Source organism: Sparus aurata, chromosome 22 (assembly GCF_900880675.1).
Source record: "Sparus aurata chromosome 22, fSpaAur1.1, whole genome shotgun sequence".
NCBI lineage: Eukaryota > Metazoa > Chordata > Actinopteri > Spariformes > Sparidae > Sparus > Sparus aurata.
In genome coordinates, this window is record NC_044208.1 from 19,794,268 (window position 1) to 19,819,627 (window position 25,360).

Consider the following 25,360-nt stretch of genomic DNA (forward strand, 5'->3'; position numbering starts at 1 on the left):
TTCAAATGCCAGCAAATGAAGAACTTGGGCAGAGATGTTTGTCTTTTGGTCCACTATATCAGTGAAAACCATCTGGGTGGTGAAGGCGAAGTCCGGTAAAAAAAATAGCAGGTTTACTCCTGAGTGCAAACTGTTGAAAGAAATAGAGCCAGACAGTCAAACTAAATCTTTATTCTGCTTGAGAAAATATGACCCAGCCTTGTAGTGAATAAATACAGGATACAGGCATCCCTGTATCCGTGTACACTCCCGGCTGCAGTGAAGCACACTTCAGTGTCAAACAAAATCCAGATTAAAACAAAGAAAAAAACAAAACAGAGAAGCAAAGACCAGTGACGTGAAGTTTTTTTTGCATTCACCTGAAAGAATTGACATTACTTTTCATTGTTTCAGTCCTAAAAAATAAAAAAGATGCATTTAAGAATCGGCCGACATCCAGGATTTGTAACAGGGTTTGTAACTGGAAACCAGGAGATGTCGCAATCGCTGGTTGCAGCACAGGTGCATGCTGGGTTGACCCACCTGCACCTGCTTAGACAGCTTTATGATTTGGACCAGTTCAAATTGACAGCAAACACATGATGTCACTCTTTCGATACAAGGCACTTCACAGGTGCACAGAGTCATTTCCTGACATACAAGTATGAACAGGGTTTGGATTTTATCTTTTCATCATCACAGGTTTTTGTAAATATTGTTCAGCATAACAATTAAACATGTATCTGTCTATGACACTGTGGGGGTCGCATTTATTTGTATTCTTTGTGCAATTTATCACCCCCACGTACTCCCGACAACACAACAAGCATGTGCAGTCATAACCATCTACAAACGTTCTTCTTTTACCTCACACATACATACATACACACGCACACACACGCAGACACACAAACGATTGCACAGATTTTAGGCCCATTCATGATGTGTATATGACAGTTTCACACTCTTGACTCGCATGCTGAAACTGCGTAGACAGAAAGGAAGTGGAAAAACCAACGTCAAGTCTTCGGTAGCAGGTTTGCATATTCTTCATTGATTCTTTTACTCGTATCATTTCAAAATCACTCTTCTTATTTCTTGGCAATATATACAATAGATCTAAATGCCAGGCCAGTGGACATCACAGTTAAAATGGTACAGTAGTTTAAGGCTTTTTATTTGTTGTAAATTTCCTGCCAGAACAGCCCTTTGATAAAAATGGACATATATTGTCTTCAAGGCTAAAATAATAATAATGACAAACTTCATCTCTTATGTTCAGGGCTTGACTACAGTGTCTCACTCAATACCAGTTGACAACAAGATCGGTTTTCGTCCATAACTAGACGAAAGTGACAAACAGATATTTTGGTTCAGGTCTTCATCCTCTTTATTCAAAGAAAAAGGTAAAACTTCTACTATTTGAACCCTTCCCAAGCGCTCTCTGACACAATCCCTCTGCTCAACCTGCTGATGCCGGCCAGCTTCACTTTGGCACGGGATGTCCACCTGACTGCGTCCTTGGAGTCCGACAGGTTAGCGTAGCGGGAGGAGTCCTCCTCAAGACCCCGGCCCTCCCAGGAAGCCAGTTCCAACGGGAGGCCTAGGGAGTTGGGGAAGGACACCGGCGAGTCCCCGTTCTGGCTCTTGTCCTCTGGGGCTTCGTCGGTCCCGGTATCGGTTAAGTTCTCCAGGCGAGGTGGCTCCCAGCCCTCCATCTTCTCCAGTTTCTTGGTGGGCGAGATCTGCCTCATCGTCATGGTCACGCTCTCCCAGAAGCAGAGGCCCTTCTCAGGCTTGTCCTTCTTTTCCTTCTCCTTCTCGTCATCCTTGATTTTCTTGTGAGATCTATTGGAGAACGACAGGAAAACAAACTTTCAGCATATAAAATAACCAGTTAACAGCTCACATCTTAGCTATAAATATTACTGACTATATGAATTTTCCCCATACAGCAAGCCATTGTTTAGGATCGTCGTTTGTCTCAGCAGGGGGATTAATTGAGTTTTTCCTCCTCGTGCATGTTCAACTTCCTCAAGAGGTCTGAGAGTTAATCACTGCTGGCAAATGGAGCTTAGACTTGCATATAAACAAATACAAGTGGTCTGACGTGACTCCATTACTTCTAATGAAGTCTGTACATTCTTTTGCTCCATATGCCGAACCATTAATGGCCGCTGGGTACATCCCCCTGACAATGATGAGAACCAGCAGGAAAGATCTGGGCAGGTCTGACCCATATACCTAACATGCTGGTAGGGAAACCAATATCACCAATAGCACAAAGTTATTCATAGCTATTATTATTTAAAAGTGATCAATAACCTTCACTTTGGTTGTTTTTGGGCCGAGGTTTGTGCTAGAACTGCTTTCTTAAAGGCAATTTGCCCAAATGTAACTGTTCTGTTGCTGCGTCTATTTTTCATCTTTTTCAACATTCAGATCAGATCACATTTTTTTTAAACCAATTAATGGATCACTTTACATTTGACTACTGACTACACATTAAAGTAATCGCACCCAAACTTGGAATCGCTGGTAGGGTCAATTTCTTGACTTTGGACAGAGCCAGTCTCTCTGATGAGCTGAGCTAGCTGCCTGCTAGCTCTAGCCCACACACACAACAATGTTATGGATGTTCCTATCAATTTAGGAAGCAATTAAGCATATTTCCAAAATGTCAAACATTTCCCCTGAATATCTCAAACGCAACTTATTATAAGGAATGTTATGAGTTACTGTTTTTTTTTTTACAGGGGCTCTGTGGAACTGTGTTTCGCTGGAAGCCGGTTGTTAGTTTATGTTTGCGGACTCCATTTTTAAACTAACGATAGCTGCTGTTGTGCTCTGTCAGCGGAGCGGAGACAGGCACTGAGACGAGGTACTCAAGAATGTACATAAACTCAGATCCTTTACACAGAGCACATTTAACTTGTATGCATAGCAAGATTGTGTCTGGCTGAGATGGTGCAATAAACTGTAATACAACACACTTAAAGAGAGTTTAATGGATATATGTTGATCCCATTTGGCATGTGAAAACACAGGGTAGCACCTGGAGCAGCACGTGTCACGATAAGGTTGTTGTGTGTGAAATCTCACCCTCTGCGGTCAGCCAGCTTCACCCCGGTCAACAAGAAGTGCTCGTCATCCTTGGAAGAGAACATCTTTTTCTCCTTCCTCTCTTTCTTGGACATGATCTTCTTCACCTTGGCCTCCTGACAGAAAGCGGCAGACAGGAACACCATTTGATTCTGAGCTCAAATACCTCTCCTCATATGTTGCATGATAGCTTATTTTCTCTGATGCCCATTTGTGAGTGATTTGCGCTCCCCGAAGAGAGTGATTTCACAAAGTTGGCTTCAAAGGAATTCAGAAAAGGCAGCCTTATGATTTGATTTATGTGCATTTTTTCTTGTGTTATTCTTTCATGGGCTCTGAAGTCATTTCATCATCCATCCATCCATTTTCTAATCATTAGCATGCAGGAAGAAAAGTTAGATTTTTTTGGGAACCAGGTTTGTTTCCGCAGAGACTCTCTCCTAACTGTGATGTAAATATGAAGCTATGGCCTATAGTCAGTTAGCTTAGCATAGCACAAAGACTGGAAATGGACTGGAAACAGGGAAACACTGCTCACTTCACAAACGGTAAAAACAATTACTACAATGACATTTTACCTGGTATGTTTAAATTTCTACAATAGTTTGTTTCATTTATAGATAACATAAGTCAAAAACAACTTGTAGTGTTACAGGGTTTTATGCTATGCTAACTTCCTGATACTAAAATATATACGATAAATGTATATTCTTTCCCATACAACAAGAATAGCCTATGGGACCAATTAGCCTGGAAGCACAGCTAAAGATCACTAACTAAAAATAATGTCACGTTCAGTTAATACATAGAAAAATCAAAATTCAACAACTATGCATTGTGGTTTTAAAGTGGTAGTATTTCTTTAAGTTTCAACCTTTGGATAGTGCTAGGCTAAAAGCCCCCCGCCCCCTTTTCCAGTATCTGTGCTAAGTAAAGCTAGCTGACCCATTGACAAAATTAACACTGAAGATATTGATCCTTCCATCTAACTTTGTCAAGAAAGTGAGTAAGAGTATCAAGCGTGATCGTAAGGGGATCATCCCTATGTTCCCCGGGTCCTATGTTCCCCGCTTTGTATGGAACCGGGGAACATAGAACCCTTTTTTAGAAAAAGGGTCCTATGTACCCCACTGTTCACCCAAAGGGTCCTATGTTCCCCGCTTTGTATGTGACCGGGGAACATAGGACCCTTTTTTAGAAAAAGGGTCCTATGTTCCCCGCTACACACCCAAAGGGTTAGGGTTAGGTTTAGGGTTTATTAGTCTTAAAACATGAAAAATGCCAGAACAGGAAGCGGACCCTCTACGCGGTTTTGACTAGACTGTGGCGCCCACATAATTGTACTGTACACACTCCAGCATATGGATATTGTCCCGAACACTTTGCAAAATAAACTGACGATATTATAGGCCTAACGAAATTAAATTCAATTAAATTAAATCATCGAAGGCATAGACCTATGTCGCACAATGCAGCAGTTATGGAAATTATGGTGGAAAAAATAATCCCTTAATATTATCGGACCCGTTAAGGAAAAGCGGGGAACATAGGACCGTTTTTTTTTAAAAAGGGTCCTATGTTCCCCGCTGTTGCCGGTTGATGAATCGGGGAACATAGGTACGCTCCCATGGTAAGCATTTAGGTACATTTATAGTACTGCAGCCAAATGAGCAAGGCAGCCTTCACAGAGGCAGAGGTGGAGTGGCATTGACTTGGCAGCAACGTACGGCACATTCCAGTGGAAGACCCTGCATTCCCTCTGAAACTCCCCCAGACTCCGCCGTCACATCAAAATTCCTCCCTGCCTTTGCAGCTTTCCACCAAGCACCGATACCACCCTCCACAGCGATTATGAAACTCTTGGCTCTGTTTCTCTTCATGCCTGGGAAGAATTTCCCAACGTTGATTGTCAAGGTCATAACATTTACTCTTACTCACATCCGTGCCTGCCTTTGCTTCGCTGTTATCAAAACATTCTCAGTACTCGCAGGGTTATTTGATGAAGGCACCTGACCTTGGCGACCCCTGTAAATGGCGTCTTTTGTTTTCTATATTCTACCAATGGAGGATACCGATTCATCTCTCCTGTTTTGCTCTCCGCGCTGGAGAACATAGGATGTGACAGCAGCTACAACAAGCAAACAACGAGTTGGACAAGAAAGTAGAAATTTGTCAACCCAAACAGGAACACGTACAATGAGATCTGTCATCAGGTCCGAGATCAAGCTCAGAATGCCAAAGTTTAGATAACATGAACTCATACGGAACAGTTTGGCCTATAGGCTGCACAAGCTCTACATCTGATCATTCATCATTTGATTCATGGTATCTCATAAGGAGACAGGCACTGCTGCTGATGAGCCAAAAAAAAAATAATCAAACCCTCCTCTCACCTCTTGCAGTCATGAACATGCCTGAGGGGGGAAAAACGCTGCCAATTTGTGGGAGTGTTTTTCGATTTATCAGGAAAACATTCACACTATCCTCGTCGCAGCTATTTCAACACCCTGCATCGACTTCTCTCTGTCTCGCCTCTCACTCTGCTTCTTGTATCCTGTGTGCCGTCAGGTGTAAACCGTGGATCAGGTTTTGCTGCACTTCGAAAAGCTTTTGCAGAGCAAAAACCAGAGACGCCAAAACAGATTGAGTGCATCTGCGTGTGTAGCACATAAATTCCGTCTGTGTACGTGCATGCATGTGTGCACATACAGAGGCCTATCCATTCACCGTTCTCCTCAGCATTAACCTCTGGGCCTCAGACATCCTAAAGCAGCTCAGTGCCCCGTAATCTCTCCGGCCAAAAAGTAGGTAAACCAAGCAGCTCACTGAGGCTCACTGTGTGTGGGAGCTTTACCTGCTGCTCCACGCCTGGCAGAACAATAGAGCTCTTATTGGGCCAAATTCTTCCATTCCTACCCCAGAGATGGAAGCTGGGAGATTAAAAGAGGCATTCGAATTTGGAAATATTGCTAATTTTGGTTAGAGCTTGTTTAGAGACAGAGAGCGGCTTTTGGATTTTTGCATTGCTTTTGGAGGTTATATGAAAGCATTCGGGCACCAAAAACAGGGATAACAACAAGATAGTTACCCCGAATATAGTTACCTTGACCAAGGTGGTTCAGGTGCTGGTTCAGAGACAGTTCCTACTCTGGAACCAGTTTAACCACTTAAAGAGCGGGTGTAGCATTTTCTGACTTATCTACGTTAGACTACGCAAAAGATTTTAACTATGACTCCAAATCAAAGCAGCAGTGGTCCGAGGACCAGTCGAGTTTGGATGCCAGTGTAGGCATGCCTTTTTTGGCCTTACATTTCCTGTCTTTGTCTTTTTCCTGCCTGTGTTCACCTGTGTTTCATTACTAAATTAGTCCTTGTGTATTAGTTAGTCCATGCGTGTCAATGGTTTGTTCCCCACTCCTTGCTTTGCTGCATATGTTGCTCCTGCATTTGCTGCCTGTGTTCTTCATGTCATCCTGTTTTGTACTTTACTGGGGTTTTTTGCTCTTGGATTCTTGCTTTTGCTGCCTTCCTGTCTATTGCCTGTCTTTTTGTTGGTCAGCTTGGTGATTAAAGCTCACTTTTTGTGACTTCAGTCTTCCTGTTTAGAGTGTATTTGCATCCTTTTTGTGAAACAACCCCCCCCCCCCCTTTCCAGTCCTTGTGCAAAGCTAAGCTAACTGGCTTTAGCTTCATGCTCACTGTATACATGAGGATGACATTTTTAGTCACAAGTGTTTGTCGATTTATATTATTTGCTGCTAGACCAATTGACTGGTCAATATCTTTCTTATTGTTCCAGCACTATTAAATATATAAAATAAGCACCAATCATCTTGTGTTTCATTTCAAAATTTGATATCTTGCTAAACAAATGACAACCACTGTGCCAGTTTGACCACTTGCATATAAGTAAAGCATGAGATTGTAAAGTAATATAATAAAAGTAAATCTTTTGAAGTGCAAAATCAATGTTTAGCAAGTACTTGATGCTATTTGATTAATTTGCGGAGTAAAATGTTTATACAGCACTGTAGACCGAAATGGAATGAGCCTTTTGCTGTGAAAGGTAGCCTCCACTTCCTGGACTCCATGTCTACTTTAGTGTGTCCTAATATGAGCATAAAACAACTGGTGGTGGAAGAATTGTAGCCTTCGACAATGTCAGAGCAGTCCGTGGCTATTTTCAGCCTTGTTTTTCTTCCACAGTGATTGTTCCCATCCAAAAGGCCCAGCTCCTCGAAAGAATGCTGCGTTTCCTTCCCTTCTCCAGCACAGCCGGCCCTATCTTCACAAGCACAACAGGTTGTGAAATATGTCCTGTGAACTGAGTCACCTACAGTAGCTATACATACAGTAGGAAAGGCGGCCAAGGTTCAAGGACAATACACTACAAATACAAAGAGGCTTATGCTGAAGCTTAATGTGGTCAGAGGAGTTCAGACACATCCACAAATGGGAGTAAAGGACTTGTTGTCGGTAAAGATCAGGAGATGTTTCATATCTAATCATATATAATCTCTCTCACTCACGCGTTGTTTGTAGTGGGAACCGCGGCGGATAAAGTTGCCTTACACGGACAAAGGTCACATATCCTCAAGCCCACATCATAAGATCAGGGCTGATGGTGGCGAACGATGGATTTTCTCCACAAAACTGCCTAAAATAACCTATGAAAGAGTAATCCTTGTATTTTACTTGCCACGGATCTGCACTGAATTTCAGATAATCAAGGTGAAATTCTGAAAACTTCACTGATGTCTTGTAAAGATTTGTGTAATATGTGCCTGAAATAATTTGTTGTGCTTTTCTAACTATTTAGAACTTCCTTCTGATTATTCGACTAAACAGTCTACGAGTCTTGGTTAAACAAGTTTCCATTAGTTGGAGAAGAAAACATAACTCCATTTGGGAGTTGCTCTTTCTCGTACAGAAACTATCAAGGGGAAGGTTCCAACGCAGGCACCGCTAACTGCTACTTACTGTAGCTGCTACTTAGCTTAGTGATTTCTGCAGCTAGCAGTGGGAGAATGTTGGTGTTTACAGCACTAGCACAGGAGCTTTGGACCACCAAGGAAGACAGAGGTTTATGGGAAAGAGAGAGCCAGAAAAGTGGGCAACAGAACCAGTTTCATGGCAGGACTTTACCATGGATATGATGAAGAAATGGTGGGAAACACATTTGTAGCGAGTTAATTTTAAGTATTAATCACAAATCTTTTGCCGAGTATTTGTTTCATAAGGCTGGTAGGTATTTATTTACATGTTTTGAATAACTTGAGACTCGTGTGAACATGGAACAATTTAAATGCTAACACATTCATGCTAATAATAAGTGTTTAGCAGCAAATGGATGTCATATTAAGCTGTACTTTCATTAAGATGTTGTTTTTTCTTCAGCTATACATATGTACATGCACATTGAGAAGTAAGTTTTTTCTGTTAATGTAGTATAGTTATGTAGTTTAGAGTGAGTGAAAAATATATAATTACATTAAGCTAACCAACGTTATTTAGTCATTCAGGCTAACACTACTGACATAACTGTTTGTTTATTAAGTAAGCATTAAGTATATTGTGATCTTTATGATCAGGGAGAAAAGGCTGGCAAACTGTTAGCTTGGAGAATAAAAAAAATACGATCTGAAAGAGCTATTAATGGCATAACTACTCAATCAGGGGAGGTATCAAACGATCCTCAAGATATTAATAATACATTTAAGGAATTTTATCAATCAATGTACAGGTCAGAATGCTCCCCCACACCCACTTATAGAGATGCCTTTCTTATTCAGCTCCAGTTTAAAACGCTCACCAAAGAGGTTAAAGAGGACCTAGACAAGGACATAACAATGGAAGAGCTATTGCAGGCCATTAAAAATATCAACTCAGGCAAAGCTCCAGGGCCTGATGGCCTGCCAACAGAGATTTATAAAACCTTCCAGAAACAGTTGTTGACCCCACTTTTAAATATGTTTGATGAGTCATTAAATAATGGCATATTATCACCAACTTTAAGACTTGCTACAAAAATTCTTATTTTGAAACCTGAGAAAACGCCGACCGACTGCTCCTCGTACAGGCCTATTAGTCTTATGGGAGTAGACACAAGAATACTTTGTAAAGTTCTTGCTAAAAGGCTAGATCCATATATCCCTTCTTTGGTACATAGTGATCAGAATGGGTTCGTACAGAATCGTCAGGGATTTCATAACATTAGAAGGGTCCTTAACATAATACACTCTAAAAATAATACCAGGGATACAGCGCTGTTATCTTTAGATGCCAGACAAGCGTTTGATAGAATCGAGTGGCTTTATTTGTTCAATTTGTTACCAAGATATGGACTTGGGGGAAAATTTCTGAAATGGATAGAATTATTGTATACCAACCCTACAGCACGTGTAATGACGAATAACAATTTATCAAGCCCGTTAACGTTAGAGAGGTCAACCCGTCAGGGGTGTCCTCTCTCCCCACTATTGTTCATTTTGGCCATTGAGCCCTTAGCCATGACCATTAGAGCTGAAGCCAATCTGTCAGGCATAACAATTGGAGATCACGAACATAGGATATCGTTGTATGCAGACGATGTGATCCTCTACTTGTCAAACTTATCAAACCGTGTCAAGACATTTTTACATTTAATTAATAAATTTGGTCAGTTTTCTGGATACAGTATTAATAATGGAAAATCTTCTATACTTTTCTTGAACAAAGATGAAAGAACTAATCCAGTTATAAGTACACCTTTTTCTAATGCGAGGGAGGGCTTTACCTATCTTGGAATTAAGATTACCCCCCAAATTAATACAGTTGCTAAAGCAAACTATGACCCGTTGATGAGAGAGGTACAGGACCTACTTGAAAAATGGACAACAATGCCAATATCAGTGATTGGCCTGATCAACATAATTAAGATGACTATTTTGCCAAAATTCTTGTATTTGTTTCAATCACTCCCAATACCATTGCCAAAATCCTTTATTTATTTATCTGGAACAACAGAAAACCTAGACTAAGACTTAGATTATTGTATTTGCCATATGAAAGGGGTGGATTACAGATGCCCAGTTTACAGTGGTATTACTGGGCCGCTCAGTTGCGCAGTGCTATGTTTTATTTTGTCACACACTCCCCTCCAGCATGGGTTTATATTGAACAAGCATCAGTATCTAAGCTGCCATTAAGCCTATATTTATATTCAGCAGATTATAAAACTTTAAAGAAAAAAACAACAAATCCCTTCCTTAAAAACTCTATTGATATATGGTTTAAAGCTCATAGACATATTGGTGATACACCCCCCATTTCTCAATTCTCACCTATTTGGAATAATGCGCAGTTTACTCCTGGCAGGGCAGATGGTGGTTTTCAGGTTTGGGCCGACAGGGGGGTGCAAAAAATTGGAGACTTATATGTTCAGGGCACTTTACTAACATTAAACGACCTTTGTTTGAAATATTCAATTCCAAAAAAACACTTTTTTAAATACTTACAATTGAAGCACTTCATCTCATCAAAGCATCACCAGACTACACATGAGCCGCCGCTGTCCTGCCTTGAGGGCATTGTGTTAAAACACATGAATGGGAAACGGCAAATCTCTACACTATATACAGTACTTATTTCCCATGATGAGGAATCCAGTCACGATAGAAGGAGGGCATGGAGTTTAGAAATTAAGGAAGTGATTGAAGAAGCTGAGTGGGCGACAGCTTGTTTAAAAGCTCAATCACGAACCATTAATACTCGAATGAAACTGCTAAAACATAAGTGGTTAATGAGGACACACATAACCCCTGAAAAACTCAATACATGGTCCCCTGGCATTCAGATACATGTGTGAAATGTTTGACTGAGAAAGGTACTTAAATTCATTGTGTATGGGAATGTCGTAAGCTGGTAACTTTTTGGAAAATGGTTGCCCGCACTCTAAGTAGAATCACAGGTATTCAGGTACCCTGCGTAGCAAAACTTTGTATTTTAGGGATATACCCAGATTGCTTTTCTGCTAACTCTAAGTGTTGATCTTTGGCCTCCTGCAGGCCAGGATGATGGTTGCTCTATCTTGGAGAGAGACTGAAGTTTCCTCTACACAATCTTGGATTAGAGAGATGGCAATGTGTGTTACATTAGAAAAGCTAACCTATGTAATTAGGGGTAAAGTGCAAGAATTTGAAGAGGTGTGGGCACCCTTAATGGACTTTCTCAGGCAACAATAGATTATATTAATCTGTAAGGCGATTGAGTGTGACAATATTATTTTTTTCATTAATTAATTTATTTTACTTTTTGCATGTGTGTGTGTACGCAGCAAGGTCTGCCTGCATCTCATTGTGCAACTAGTGTGGTATGTGCCATTGTGTTTTGTATGTTGTTATTGAAAATCAATAAAAAAAAACATTAAAAAAAAAAGTATATTGTGATCTTTTAGTGATATGTAAGTAGAATTTTAATTGTTTGTCAAGTCAGGTGTGTTGACCATGTCCCATTACATCTTTTAATCTTCACTAAAAGAGTTAGCATGGGTCCGTTGAAGACAAAGATAAGACAGTCGGACAGGTTGCAAAAACTCAGATGATTGAAGTGTGAAAGTCTGAAAGTGTGTGAACCTGAAAGACGTTTCAGGTTCACACACTTTCACACTTTGCTGGGCATGTGCGTACAGTGGAAGGATTGAGGTTAATCAAAGGATACGTATGTTTTTCATGCAGCGACCACAAGGGCCATCCTGTGAGCAAATGTGTGAAAGAGCATGTTAGATAAGCGTACATCTGTGGGGGGTGCCTGTCAGAGGTGAAATAGTGTGTTTGGGTCTCTGTTACCTCCAAATAGCTGTGAAGCAGGACCAATAAGATCCTGTGTGCATGTACACACACAGTAAATACAGAAAGTATAGTTGCTCAGTAAACTGTGACGGATGTTTTGTAATGGTTTACGTGATAATTTAGTGGTTGTTTTTGTTTTTTTCATCAAATTTAGTCTGGCTAATCGTAAATAACCTGGCCCAGGGGTTTGTTTAAAACCTATTTGATAATTGTTAACATTGTTACCAATTTTCAGTACTTGTTGAATACAATGTTAATATTACTAATATAAAATAAAGGTTTTAATAATGTTGAAATGCCCTTGAAATCTTCATCCTAAACTACAGTGACCTCACTCCACATGTCCAAACCGGGGGTTTTAGGATAAAGATGACAGTCAGAGTACACACGAACGCACCACAACACCAAACGAGACAGTTTTCAGATGATAAGGTTGGAGATAAGTGCAGGGGGTGACAGCTGAAGGCTGGCGTGTTTACAGATAAACAGTGCAGCTTCAGTAGTCTGACCCTCCTGCTTTACCTCAGCTGCACTGTAAAACCTTTTCTTGTCATCTGACAGGAAGAAGCTGCCAGGCATGCGAGTACAGTGGGAGGATTGAGGTTAATCGAAGGATATGATTTTTTTTTCAGGGCGGCAACCACAAGGGCCATCCTGTGAGCAAGTGTGTGAAAGAGCATGTTAGATAAGTGTATACATGTGGGGGGTGACTGTCAGAGGTGAAATAGTATTGTTGTCTCTGTTACGTTGAAATAGCTGTGAAGTTAAGCTGTTTACCTTGGATACTGCAGTGACAGCCTCCTCCTCCTCTTCCTCTCCTTCTATGTCTTTGTCCTGAGACACACACACACATACACACACGCACACACACACACACATACACACACACACACACATATGCCAGCAGTGAGTTAAGACAAATAGCAACCCCCAACACAAACACACACACGCTTTGTGGCACAGGGATGTGTGTGTGCTGGGAGTGTGTGCAGGCTTTCCTGTAAAAGAGAGGGCAGCCTTTTTTTAAAGGCCTAATATAAACACACTGTGTTTGGAGGGCGAGACGGAGGGATGGATGGATGGAAGACTGAGGAAGATGAGGGGAAGCCACTGAAGTCAGAGGGCAGAGTTAAACAAAAGAAAGGGAAAACAAATTCATGACCTGTTGGATCAACAGTCCATGACACTATTTGGCCATAAAAGTGGAGCTATTTTGGTTCCATTGTGCACCAGTCTCCTCTCTCCCCTTAAATATATATCCTTTGAATAATATTTATGTAATTATTTAGTCGTTTTGGATTTGGAATTTCTATGTGACTTTGTTTTTCATAAGTGCTGTGAATCCAATGATAATAGTGATAATGATTCATGATTCATACACTAAACACAGACTGTTTAGGTTTGTGAGACTCGTACACTAAGTTTACATTGTGACCAACACTGTTCACTGTACATACAGACCAACACACACATTCCAACCTGACACTGTTGTATATAAGATACTTTTTTACAACTTCCTACTTTCTCTTCACTTTTTCTTTATTTTAGGAAGTCGCATCAGTCTGTGTTTTGTTGTGAACAAGTATAATGACAATATAGTTCAATCTTTATACTTACCATGACCTATTAAATAGAGGCTGACCAATGCTCAATTTTTCTATCTCGATACTGATACTAGGAACATTTAGAATCGATATACGCACATTTTTAGGAGTGATCCCCCAAATGTGGTTATTAATCACATGACAAAATATCACAAGCATGATATTTTTAGTTTATCAATAAACTTTTCTGCCTAAAAGCACATCAGTACACTGAAACAGTAAATTTAACTCGGAATGTAATAATCATGAATTAACTCCAGCATATTTTACCGCATTATGTTTTGTGGAAAATAGATCCCAATATATCTGTGATAGGTGAAACCAGTAAGACAGCTTCAAGTAAGTCTTTCATAACCATACACCTTGAATTTAAGGAACCTGCTCTCGATATCTGAGATCCGCTATTAATAAAACTTTGAAAGGAAAGTGTTTAAATGTTTTGTCATTTTAACGGCTTCCCCCAAAACAGAAAGTGCACAGTCTTGGAAATAGTCGTGTAAATATCTGAACAATAAACCTATACATCACCCTCCTTTTACAGTGGCCACTTAAAATGAAAAAAGGCCCTCTCAAGGGTCAGTGTTTGGTTTGTCTATTCTTGGCTACTGTAGAAACCTGGCAGACTCGAGGGAAGGAGGATTTGCCCCCTCTGTTAACATAAAAGGCTCCTTCTGAGGTAACAAACACAGCGATTCTTATTCAGGTGATCATACACTAGTGAAAACATAATCATGAATATCATATTCCATTTCTGCCCTTAAATCCTACACTCTTGAACCTAAGTCCTACAAACCTCGTCATGTAACTCCTGAACATCCGTTTCTCTGAGTCTTACATTTATTAGAAATCCATTGTGACTGACATTTACCGCTGTCGCACACCTGCACTCTGCCTGTGAGACCTTATGACACGACTTGGACCTGCTCCCGAAGACTTAAAAAACATTTAATCATAAGAGGAGGGCAGCAAGAAGTCATCAGACGTGCAGCTGAGCCTGAGATTACTGAAGTGGAGCCAGAATTCCTGTAAAATGATCAAAGCTGTAAGAACTTCCAACATCTAACGACTCCACGAGAGAGAGAGGAGGGAGGAGGAACGGTGGTCGGACATGTCTGAGCAAAGTCTGCTTGGGTCTCCGCCACCTGAGCTGATCAAAGACACACTCACACACACACTCACACTCACACAAACTGAGTGCTGACTACTGTCAGAGCGTAAAAGCATTAACAACTTGGAACAGAGGGAGAGAGAGAGAGTGAGAGGAGGGGAGTTTCACGGGGAGAGAGAGAGAGAGAGAGTAGTGTTTCAAGAAAAAAAAACACTCCCAACAAGAAGAAGCAAGAGTTCTGCTTTCGCACCTCAGGGGGTCCCCAAGTCTCTCGCTTTTTTTCCTCAGCCTGTGTGTAAATGTGTAAATCTGAGCCCAGTGTTGTCTTTAAAAAAAAAAAGAAAAAGAAAAAAGCCACATTACTAGGCGATAAAGACGCACAGTGAATTTCAACACCGCAGTTCCAAGAGTAGATTCCAAAAGCCACGGCGCGCCAACAAAACTCCACACTCTCCAAGCCCAGGGAGTCAGAGGAATGGTATCTGTCACCAAACACTGGGACAAATATACCAGGAGTAGTTCAACAATATGAGACATCCACTTATTTGCTTAGTTGATGAGAGCAACATTGGCACCAGTCCGTTAATTAAAGATCACAATGTAAGTTAAAATGTCTAAAAATGACTTGACCTTTGTTATATATTGTTGAGGTGTAGACTCGCACTATTCCGAGTGTTTCCAACAATTTCAAACACAGAGAAATCCACAAGTTTACTCGAGGTAGCGATGCGTTTCTGTTGGTAGTCTGTCGCTATGACTCCAGGACGTGTAAACGGATGCAACTAAACTTTAAGTAAATAAAACATTGTCTCTCCCATGATGACAATGACATTTATGCCAGTGTTATGTCAGATACATTCTTTATCAGCGATGGTGCCGTGTTCACCAACATCGAAGCTAGTTCGGCCGCAGGATCGTGTTATTCGTATTAATTGCAGGAGTGTTTATTCGCCCCAGACAGCTAGATTACTTTATATTAGCCATTAAATAGCAAGCACTGACAAGTGGAGCGTGTGTGTGTTTACATTCAGGCCAATCACTCAACTCAGCACTCACCAGAAATTTAAATATGAAGCCACACAACCGGGAGATGGTTAGCTTAGCTTAACATTTACATCAGACACAAAGCCATTCACACAGTGTCAGATGAATGTACGGACCCCAGGAAAAACCTTCTGTTATTTCAACTTGAAAGTCTTCATGCGTTATTCCAAGATGTTTACCCTCACTGTTTGCAACGTACATGTCATTTGAAAAGCCTTAATTAGTTTGAAAGCTCTGTTTTTTTATGTTCTATGACAGGTGACATCCTAGAGAGACTGGACAGAGCCAGGCTAGCTGTTTCCACCAGTTCCCAGTCTTTGTGCTAAGCTAAGCTAACCATCTCCTGCCTGTAGCTTCATATTTGGCATTCAGATATGCTAGCCTGGCTATCTTACTATTAAGACAGCTGATATATCTGTCCAACTGTTGCTTTCAGTGTAAAAAGGCTTTAGACGAACCCTATTTTCTGGCATCAAGACAATTTGCTTTGAACTTTTGCGAGAAAACTCTCAAATGTTTGATTTCCACGATTTTCCCCCGTCGCCCTTTTCGGTGGATAATCAGCTCAGCTTTACCTCTCTTATCCTCACCACTAACAATTTAGATGGGGCCTGATCTGCACTCTTATGAGCCCACTTCACTCAGTGGGGATCTTGATGGTGGAATTAGAGTGGTGCTATTGAAGTGTTCAGGTGTGTTACCGCTTTAAGCCACAGACAAACAGGCACACGCACCTCCTGCAAGCTCACAGCTGTTTTTACAGCCCATTGAACTTCAATAGTGGGTGAGTGGTGGGAAAGCAAGCTGCGGCACAGAGCCTGTTACTGTAGTCGCCCTAAAGCACTGCGGCGGGAGGACAGATATTAACTTTAAATCCTGTATTTTCTCTGCTCCATATCCCCCTTCATGCTCTCTCTCCCTCTGTTCCTCTGTGTGTCTGTATGGATGTATTATCCTTTAATACATGTCTGTCTCTATCTGTCTGCCTGCAGGTCTCTGTCTCATGTACAGAGTCACATATAAATCACCTGTCCTGCCATAAGCACGCATAACAATGTCTAAAAGAAAGTACAAAAGAGACAAACTGTATCTTGAAATGTTGAAGTAAACATTACATTTTGTCCAAGTGATTTTGAGCGAGTACTACTTCAAACGCGCGTCAGACAAAGTGCTGAAGGTTAGAAAAGCAGGCACGTGGTCATTGGTTCCGTCCCTGTCGCACCAGGATAAATGCTGGTGATGAAAGAGAAGCAGCTACTACAGTAATGGTGCCCACCGATCAGACTCTGGTTGTTCTGTGGTGAAAATATGTGTAAAAGTGAGGTTTTCTTTCATAGGAGATAAAAGTAGGTCCTATATTTTATTGCATTAAAACATTTTTCAGTTTCTTTGTCCACATTTTGCACATATTTTGCCAAAATCTCGTCATGGAACTCTTATATAACAATCTTTATTTAACGATATCACAAGTCTGTTAAACCTTTTATCATTATTTTTTCACATGTTCACATTTTAATGATATATTGACATAATTTGCATTTAAATGTCTTCTTATTATACAAACGACCATTTGTACTACTCCTAAAACTGATTATTAGTTGCATCTAAGTAAGATTATGTTACAATCTTTTTCTGTTTCATGCTTTTAGACTAGATGAAACTAAACTTCTGTTTTGAACTTAAGGGAAATTATTGAGTTGTTAGTCGTTGTCAGAGCTGAAACCAAAAGTTGATCAATTAAATAACTCTTTAAACAGAAATGACAAGAACTAGCTGTTTCTAGCTTGTTGCTTTTCTTCAAGTTGAGTAAACTGTTTACCATATTTGGGTTTTGAGCATTCAGTCAGACAAGACAAACAAAACGAATATATCAACTTGTCTCTGTTATCTGACAGACCAGATTTGTCAAGTCTATTTTCAACACTTTTCTCCTTAAAAGTCCCCTCATGTGTTTCTAAAGTTGATTTAGGGTTTGTTCTGATTCAGTCTGACGTGTTTGATTATCTTGGGTGACTTTGGGATCTCCAAAAGCATTCAAACGGAGACTAAACAGATATCCATGCATGTGACGCAAAGCTGCTCCAGATAATCTATCTTTCACCCTCACTTGGTGATCTGACGGTGTAGTTTGAATGCAAGGAAGGAAAAGTCTGCATGTCCAGACTGTGTTATCATAACTTTTTTTTATCCTGGCTTCATCCTGTATCACTGCCTGGCCTGATCTGCCTCTTCACTGTGTTTACGACATTTTATGATCCGACCCCTGACCCCTAGATGTTCTTTATTGCCATGGCCCTCGACGAGACCTCCCTGATGACTTTCCCAGGAATTCTGAGGAGAAGTTGCTGCTCTGATCTCAGATCAGCTCTTATGACCACAGCAGTTCTGATGAACACTGGAAACGGCCACAAAAGCTGAACTCAGGGCAGCTACTCGGAGGTAAGGGCCACATGCGTTGGTTCCCAGGGTGAAAGTAAAGAACGGCCAATAAAAGCCAGCCAAGGGTCACAGATCTCAACATTATCACAACAACAGATGAAAAACGCTGGGAAGTGGTGTTGGTTGATCTTCCCAATTGCCTTCATGACACATTTATACATCCAGTGAACCTGTATTGTGACGCACTGAAGGAGTGAGTCAAAGCCGACCTAACTTAGAATCCCAAACGTCAGTAATTGATAAGTTGGGAATGAGAGTCAGAAATCAACTTTATCGCAAACTGGACCTTTAAATCAACCTTTTCTTTATCAAAAACTCTCTTTCTGTAGTACTATATTAATTTATTTGAAGTTAAGCCTGTGAATTATGGCTGCTACTAATCATCATTTTCTTTATTGGTCAATCTACTTAAGAGCTCCTCCTCTCCTTTGTCCACCCAACAGTCCTGTACCCACAGACTTACATTTACTATCAAAATAAACAAAGCAAGGCTGGAAGTTCTTACATTTAAGAAGCTGGAACCAGCAAACGATTGATATTTTTACCTGATAAATGACTGAAATGATAATTAAAACAGTAAATTAGGCGATTCATTTTCTTTGGATTGATCAGCCAACTAATCATTGCCACTCTAGTCACATTGCTTCTAATATCCTCTGTCCATACAACCCCAATTTGTTACAAAGTTTACAGAAGTTTTTATAAACACAGTGAGCTGATTAGACACGACCAGCATGATGACAGCACATGACACTGAATGCATCATGACCAGAAACCTCCCATTTAAATTATACTGGGAACCTTATCTACGTTCGACACGTTAAAAAGGGTTCTGCAAGAATGCCAAAGGATAAACATGTCAGGTGGCTGTTTCTTATGAGACAGGACTGTGTGTGTACATGTGTATGTGCGTGTGTGTGCGTGTGTTTCTTATCATGGATTCTCCCCTGTACCCCCTCAAACACCCTGACAGAGCCCAGCTGCTTACAAGTGCTGATACAGATGATACAGGGGGGAACTCGGACCTCACACACCGTTGTTCACCTTTGAAATGTGGATTGGTACCAAACAGAAACAGTGTGCGTGTCTGTGTGTGTGTGTCTGTGTGTGTGTGTGTCTGTTAACTGTTTACCATTGTCTTTTTTTTTCCAATAACACAGCACTCGCCACACAACAAAGTAGATAATAATCGTGAGCTTGACAAACAACTTCTGGTGGACAAAACGCCGATCTATGAGGTTTATAGGACAGAAGATGTATTTTTATTTTACTTTGAACTGTGTCATACAACTATAATATTCCTGTTTTAAAGATAAGAGTGACTTTAACATACATAATTATGTTAGGATTGGTTTGGTTCCCTCTGGAGAGAGAGTGGACTCATGTCTTGTTTGAGTGCTCAGTAGTTTCTGTCACTCTCGTCCTCAGCTGACATGACATTTTTAGTTGGAGCACTTATCCTCCTCCTCCTCCTCCTCCCCCTGCTCCACCATATTGATGTATTTATTGCATGTTGTCCACTTTTAAGGAAGTTCAGCAGTTTCAACAGAATAGAATAGAAGTATTCAAAGAATCACCAGCAATGTCTGCTGCTGAAAGGAGAGAAATTTCTATCTATTTTAAATAAAAGTCTTGTGCATCTACTCTACAATAAATTGTACACTGACCCAACTCAACCCATAATCTGAGCTGTTAACATGTTGTTTTATTCAAACAGGTAAAAACTGCCTCATTGAGCCTCATTTTCTGACATTTGCTCCCAGAACACAAGTTTTTATTTATTTATTTAACCTTGATTTAACCAGGAAAAGACTCACTGAGATTAAAAATATCTTTTACAAAATCTTTTTTACAAGTGTAACAACACTTCTACGCAGATACACACACGCTCTTCTCTCCAATCTGCTGTTAAAGTAAAGACACAGACTATAACAGCATCTCATTGTTTGCGGATCTCATTACCTTGTAGGAGTGGTGATAGTGCCAGGACATGTCGTCTTCCTCTGACGCATAATCCACCAGCACTTTACTCTTGCTTTTCTTGAACATATCTCCGCTTGTCACCGAAACAAGCCGTCTTGACCTTTTTGGAAAAAGTTGCCTACTTTGGCCAAAAATCTTCAGTTTACTCTCAACTGTCCTGTTTTTTTCTGGAGAGATCTCAGCGACGCACCGCCGACGCGCGTTCCGCTCTTTTGGTTTATTTGGGCAGCGGCAAATCCAGGAGGCTTTCTCTCTCCAAACAGCTTATTCATTCAGAGAGATGCCAGGATCTGAAAGGGTCGAGCTTTTCCCTTTTTTTCTTTTTCTTTTAATGACGCTCGCTATTTCGCAAGTGGTTTTTTGTGTGTGGTTGGTGCGTTTTTACGCAGACTCGACCACCTGGACCTCAAACCGTCGCTCCTCCCATATCCCCCCCTGCTCCCCCTGCTCCCGCTCCCTGAAGTTGCCATGGCAGAAGGAGGAAGGGGTCATACGTCTCATCTCTGGCCAAAGCAAGCCACGATCCGCGCATTCATGCGCAATAATGTTACTTATATATATATTCTGAATGCTGCGAAAACACGGAATCGGATATCTGGAAGCTGAGTACAGCACTTTTTAAGGTGGTCTGTCAGAAAGTCAGATTTTACAAACACATAGCTGACTTACTAGATAGACTTACAAGTTCTCAGATCCTTTATTTGACTGTAAGTAGGAATTAAACAATGTAGAATTTTTTTCAAATATAAGTAAAAACTTAATGTGAGAAAAAGTATTGTCAGCAAAATGTACTTAAACAATGAAAAATAAAATATCAGGTGTAAGAAGTACTCATATCTAGTTAAACTACAAAAGGCATCATCAACTACCAAAAGTTAAAGCACTCACACAGAACCAGAATCATGTATTATACTATTATTATTATTGACATATTAATGTGTTCGTCATTTTAAAGGTGTCATATGTAAGAATCTTATTTTTTATGACGTTCAAAAATTACCTAAAATTATGAGCAGAAGGTGAAAAAATAACAGTCTTGAAATTATAACAGACGCTTTTGTGTTGTGTAGAAGAGTTAAATACTAAGTTAGCATGCTAACTAGCTAGCCCGCCTCCTGAAAACCTCTTTCCACCAGCGCTCCATAAGGCGGTGGATACAAGGAATACAGTTAGCAGCAGTTCGCGCTTATTCTGGTGATCTGCTGCCCCCTATTTGTTGGGAGGAATAAAAGGTGGCCAATTCTTACATACTGCTCCTTTAATGTTGAATCTGAAAAAGGTGTTTACCTACCGTATATAGTTTATCCATAGGGTTATATATTAGTCCATGTAATAATTTATTTGCTGATTATATGATTACATATTATTTTGTTGAATTAAATCTGCAAAGTTACTGAAGTTGGATAAATAAATGTAGTCAAATAAAAAGTAAAACATTTGCCTGAAGCAGAAGTATAAAGGCGTAAAATGGAAACACTCAAGTAGACAATACATTTCTCAAATTGTACTTAAGAACAGTACATGAGTATTATTATTATATTATTACTAGTAGAAGTACAACATAAACATGTCGGCAGTATTAAAATGTTGCTGCTGGCCACAGTGAAGCAAATTTTTACCGATTTATATTGAGTTGGGCAGATTCATCTTTAAAAAGTCACCGTATTTTGCACAATGTTTTTAGTCTGTCCACAGTCTATGTATCTATGTACCTTAATCTGCTTAGTAACTATAACTTTCATGTAAATACAGTGAAGTAAAAAAGGACAAAATGTATCAAAAACCTCAAAGTGGTTAAATATTGTAAATCTTATTATTGGCTAGATGTAACATACAGTATATCAATTCATATTAATTTATGTGGCTTATAATATGTAAATACATCTTGGTAGTTGTCTTGCAACATCAGGGGTACTTGAGAGTTCATGAAGAAATATGGGCCCTGTGAGAAAGTCTCTCAGGCACCGCATGAAAAATAGAAACCAACAATCTAAATCTCTTCTCTCGTGTAGTTCTTTGTTTTTATTCAGTCACTGATAAAACATTGTCCGGAAGTATTCAGGTGAGTTATTCCAGTCACAGTTCTTTTTTCTCTACACAGTTTTGTATTTAAGATGAAAACAAGAGGATCTCAAACTTGTTTTAATGGTTGATCTTGTATTTACTACAAACAAAGACTGTCGGTAAACAGGAGACAGGAATTTTCAGAGTTGGTGTTTTTTTCACTAAAAATCAAATCTCTCTCTCTCTCTCTCTCTCCCTCATCTCTCCCGCTCACTCTCTCTAAGACCTCTGACGCCAGGGGAAACAAATGACACATTATGCTGCAGGGCTGACCTCTTAATATAGCCACAGTTTAGCTCTGGCTAAGACCACTCACCTGATTCAAAAGTCCTTTAAATTCCTGTTTCAATGTCCACATTATACAGAATGAGAGGGGAAAAAATCAGAGTGGACTGTTGGATGTGTCAGATCTTACAGGAAAAAAACAAAAGAAACTCACAGTTTTTCACTTTTTCCTGAGACCTGCCCAGAGAAAAGTGGAGCGGCAGAAGTGTTTTCTTTCATACGGGTTGGTTTTCACTGTTGCACTTAACATCTAATAATGTCATAATGGTAATACAGTATACAACATAAATACTGAAAGCAGTGTTCGGCTGCAAAGCACTGTGGCAGTTTGTGATGGTCTTCATTAGCACCAGCTGACACAACCCATGACTGACCGTTAGGACGTGTCCGTCACCTGTCAGCTGGCAGGTCAGTGACCCTTGACACAGATGGTCATCAGCGGGTCAACTGTCCATTTGAGACCCCTTTCTAGGACGTGGATTCCCGCAGTATCACTGCAGTGGTTATTTACAGTCTGAGTGGCCCTGCTTGTCAATATGTATGTCCCTCATCAATCCTCTTGATTGTCTTTTACTTGTTTTTACAATTTGGAAAGCCCTCACGTTATTGGAATCCTCAGATCTGGGAGGACAAACTGACATGTACTCTATCAGGAGGATAAATTATCCACTGTACATGCAGTTATACCATATTTGCAGGGTTTTTTATTCAGAAACATACCTTTGATTTACCACAACTTTCACAACTGTTTTGTGATTTACTGTAGTTATAAAAACCAGCAGACTTATGCGAGCGTTATTTATGGTGATGCACCGTGTCTCTGGCCTCTAAATCAGAGAGCTGCTTTTGGAAAAATATTTGGAGGAGTTTACATATCTTAGTTCATTTCATCTTTAGCAGTAGTCCTTGCCTATATTACTCTTCCATACCTCTCCTATATAAATACAAGCCAACTCCTGATAATGAATTTCAAATTTGTTCAGCTCTAAATTCACCACTAAATTACATTGTATACTAAAATGTTAGAGGCCTTAAAGGAAGACCTGAATTCATAACGAGGAAGTCAAAATAGGCACCACAAGCCTGCTCGCTCTTCTCATGTCTGGCAAGCAATACAGAAGTATCTGCTTCAATGTCACCGGAGTACAGAGCAGCTTGGAAGTAGTCAAGTATTATTCAAGCAGGGCTACCCCCCAACAGCTTGCTTCGTACAGATAATACCTATACCGAAAGAATAAGATCTTATTTTGTGAAAGCAAAACAGCTGCTGATATATAACCTTTGCTACAAGGATACTAAAAGACAACACCCACCCGAGCAGAAGCCCATTACAGAAGATTAAGCGATACAGGAATGCCTGCTGCCCTGCCACCAGACTGCAGATCAGCTTCCTCCCTCAGGCTGTGCAACTCCTCAACTCATCCTCCACACTCCATCATTAAGAATAGTTGTACATGCGTAGCAGAAAGAGCTACAACCTGCATGTTGTTGTGCAACCCTATAATGTGGAATGAAAGATGAATTAGCCTCTAACCTCGATTTATTAAATGGTTTAATAAAAAACAGCCTACAGTTTATCAAAGTACAGTATTTGCCAATAATCATAACTTCTCCTGTGGTTATTATTACAACTGTGTTTTATCATTATTTATATATCAGCCTTGCTCTGTAGCTCACAGGTTGGAGTTGATAAAGACTTTAGTAAAACATTTATATCTGCTTTCAACTTCATTGTAGAGTGTTTGATTTTTAAATCCTGCTTCTGAATGCTAAATCAGAGGACTTTTTGGTTTTGTAATTAATGATCACCCACTAAAGGTTCAATGGGGGCGCATGTCTAATTTTTTTCCCCGGGGCCACGTAGCTAGTTAATCCAGCCCTGCTTAGTGATTACAGAGTGTGTCGGCATGTACTGTATGTGTATTGTTGAGGAGCTAACACGTCAGCTGTTCTGATCATTGAGACAGGGTCAGACAGTCATGGTGGTACACAGCTGAAATTATCTAACATGCTTCTCGCGTCTCACATGGACACAGATTTGTGTCGTATACGTAGCCGGGTTACTGTACCTGTTGAACCACCCGTCTGGGGCACTGCGCTTAACTTCTAAGTTGCTTATATGCTCATCACAAGGCTGTTAATACAATTAAGAAGTGTTTTCCAGAAAATGTGTTGTACCTCCAAAGTCTGATGGAGGTTTTTAATCAACTTTCAGCTCATTGTTTTGGTTGTCACGGCACACAACTTTATTGTTTTGCATTCATACCCACCGCTCTCATCGGGGTGTTTTTCAGCCACACCAGGCAGCTGCTTGCATCAAAAAACGCTTGAAAGAAACGCCTGCAGGCAGCACCAGACATCAGACAGACAGTGTGGGCTAGTTGGTGGACAAAGTGGAGCATTTAGCAGCTCTAGAGCCAGATATGTCCCTTAAGAGTTGGTAGAGACCAAAACAGAGCTGAAAGAGAGGACCTCAAATTCAAGAGGTGAACAGAAACGCAACTCAAAATGAAATAAAGATTAGTGAATACATAACTTTTAGCTGACCAAATCAACCTGAACGGTGATAAAAAGTAAGTGTTTCAGGTGTATTACCCTTACTACGTACACTGTACTGTATTTACATTCCAACAACATTTTGATTAATGACTGTAAAGACTGCCAGAGTAACCATGACGGAGGATCTTTTCCGTCCGGTCCTCCTGTCACAGTTGCACAGCAAACGGAAGGAGCCAGCTGAGATTAACCATGACTCAACAACTATCTGATGAGATTCTCAGGTCACAGGGTTGTCCAGTTCAAACCCACGGGACCACATCAAAACTTGTTAGCCAAGAACAGAGATTAAAGCTTTAATTACATCCACAGGCCAACTCTCAAAGACGTCCCTGAGAGACTCTGCGGAGTGTAGCTTTAATGAACAG

The 25,360-nt window shown here is 40.4% G+C and overlaps 1 protein-coding gene across 2 annotated transcripts; it reads right to left on the reverse strand.

The window, feature by feature from the left end:
* Positions 1-155: 155 nt before the first annotated feature.
* Positions 156-20,486, reverse strand: LOC115573846 (testis development-related protein). Of its 2 annotated transcripts, XM_030404890.1 has the most exons (4): positions 20,067-20,486; positions 12,687-12,743; positions 3,082-3,197; positions 156-1,827 (listed from the first exon to the last, which is right to left on the reverse strand). In XM_030404890.1, the coding sequence occupies exons 1-4, from the start codon at positions 20,151-20,153 to the stop codon at positions 1,398-1,400; spliced, it is 690 nt and encodes a 229-aa protein (XP_030260750.1). In that variant the 5' UTR covers positions 20,154-20,486; the 3' UTR covers positions 156-1,397. The 2 variants fall into 2 exon arrangements, with proteins under 2 accessions (XP_030260750.1, XP_030260751.1); XM_030404891.1 differs by lacking the exon at positions 12,687-12,743.
* Positions 20,487-25,360: the final 4,874 nt, after the last annotated feature.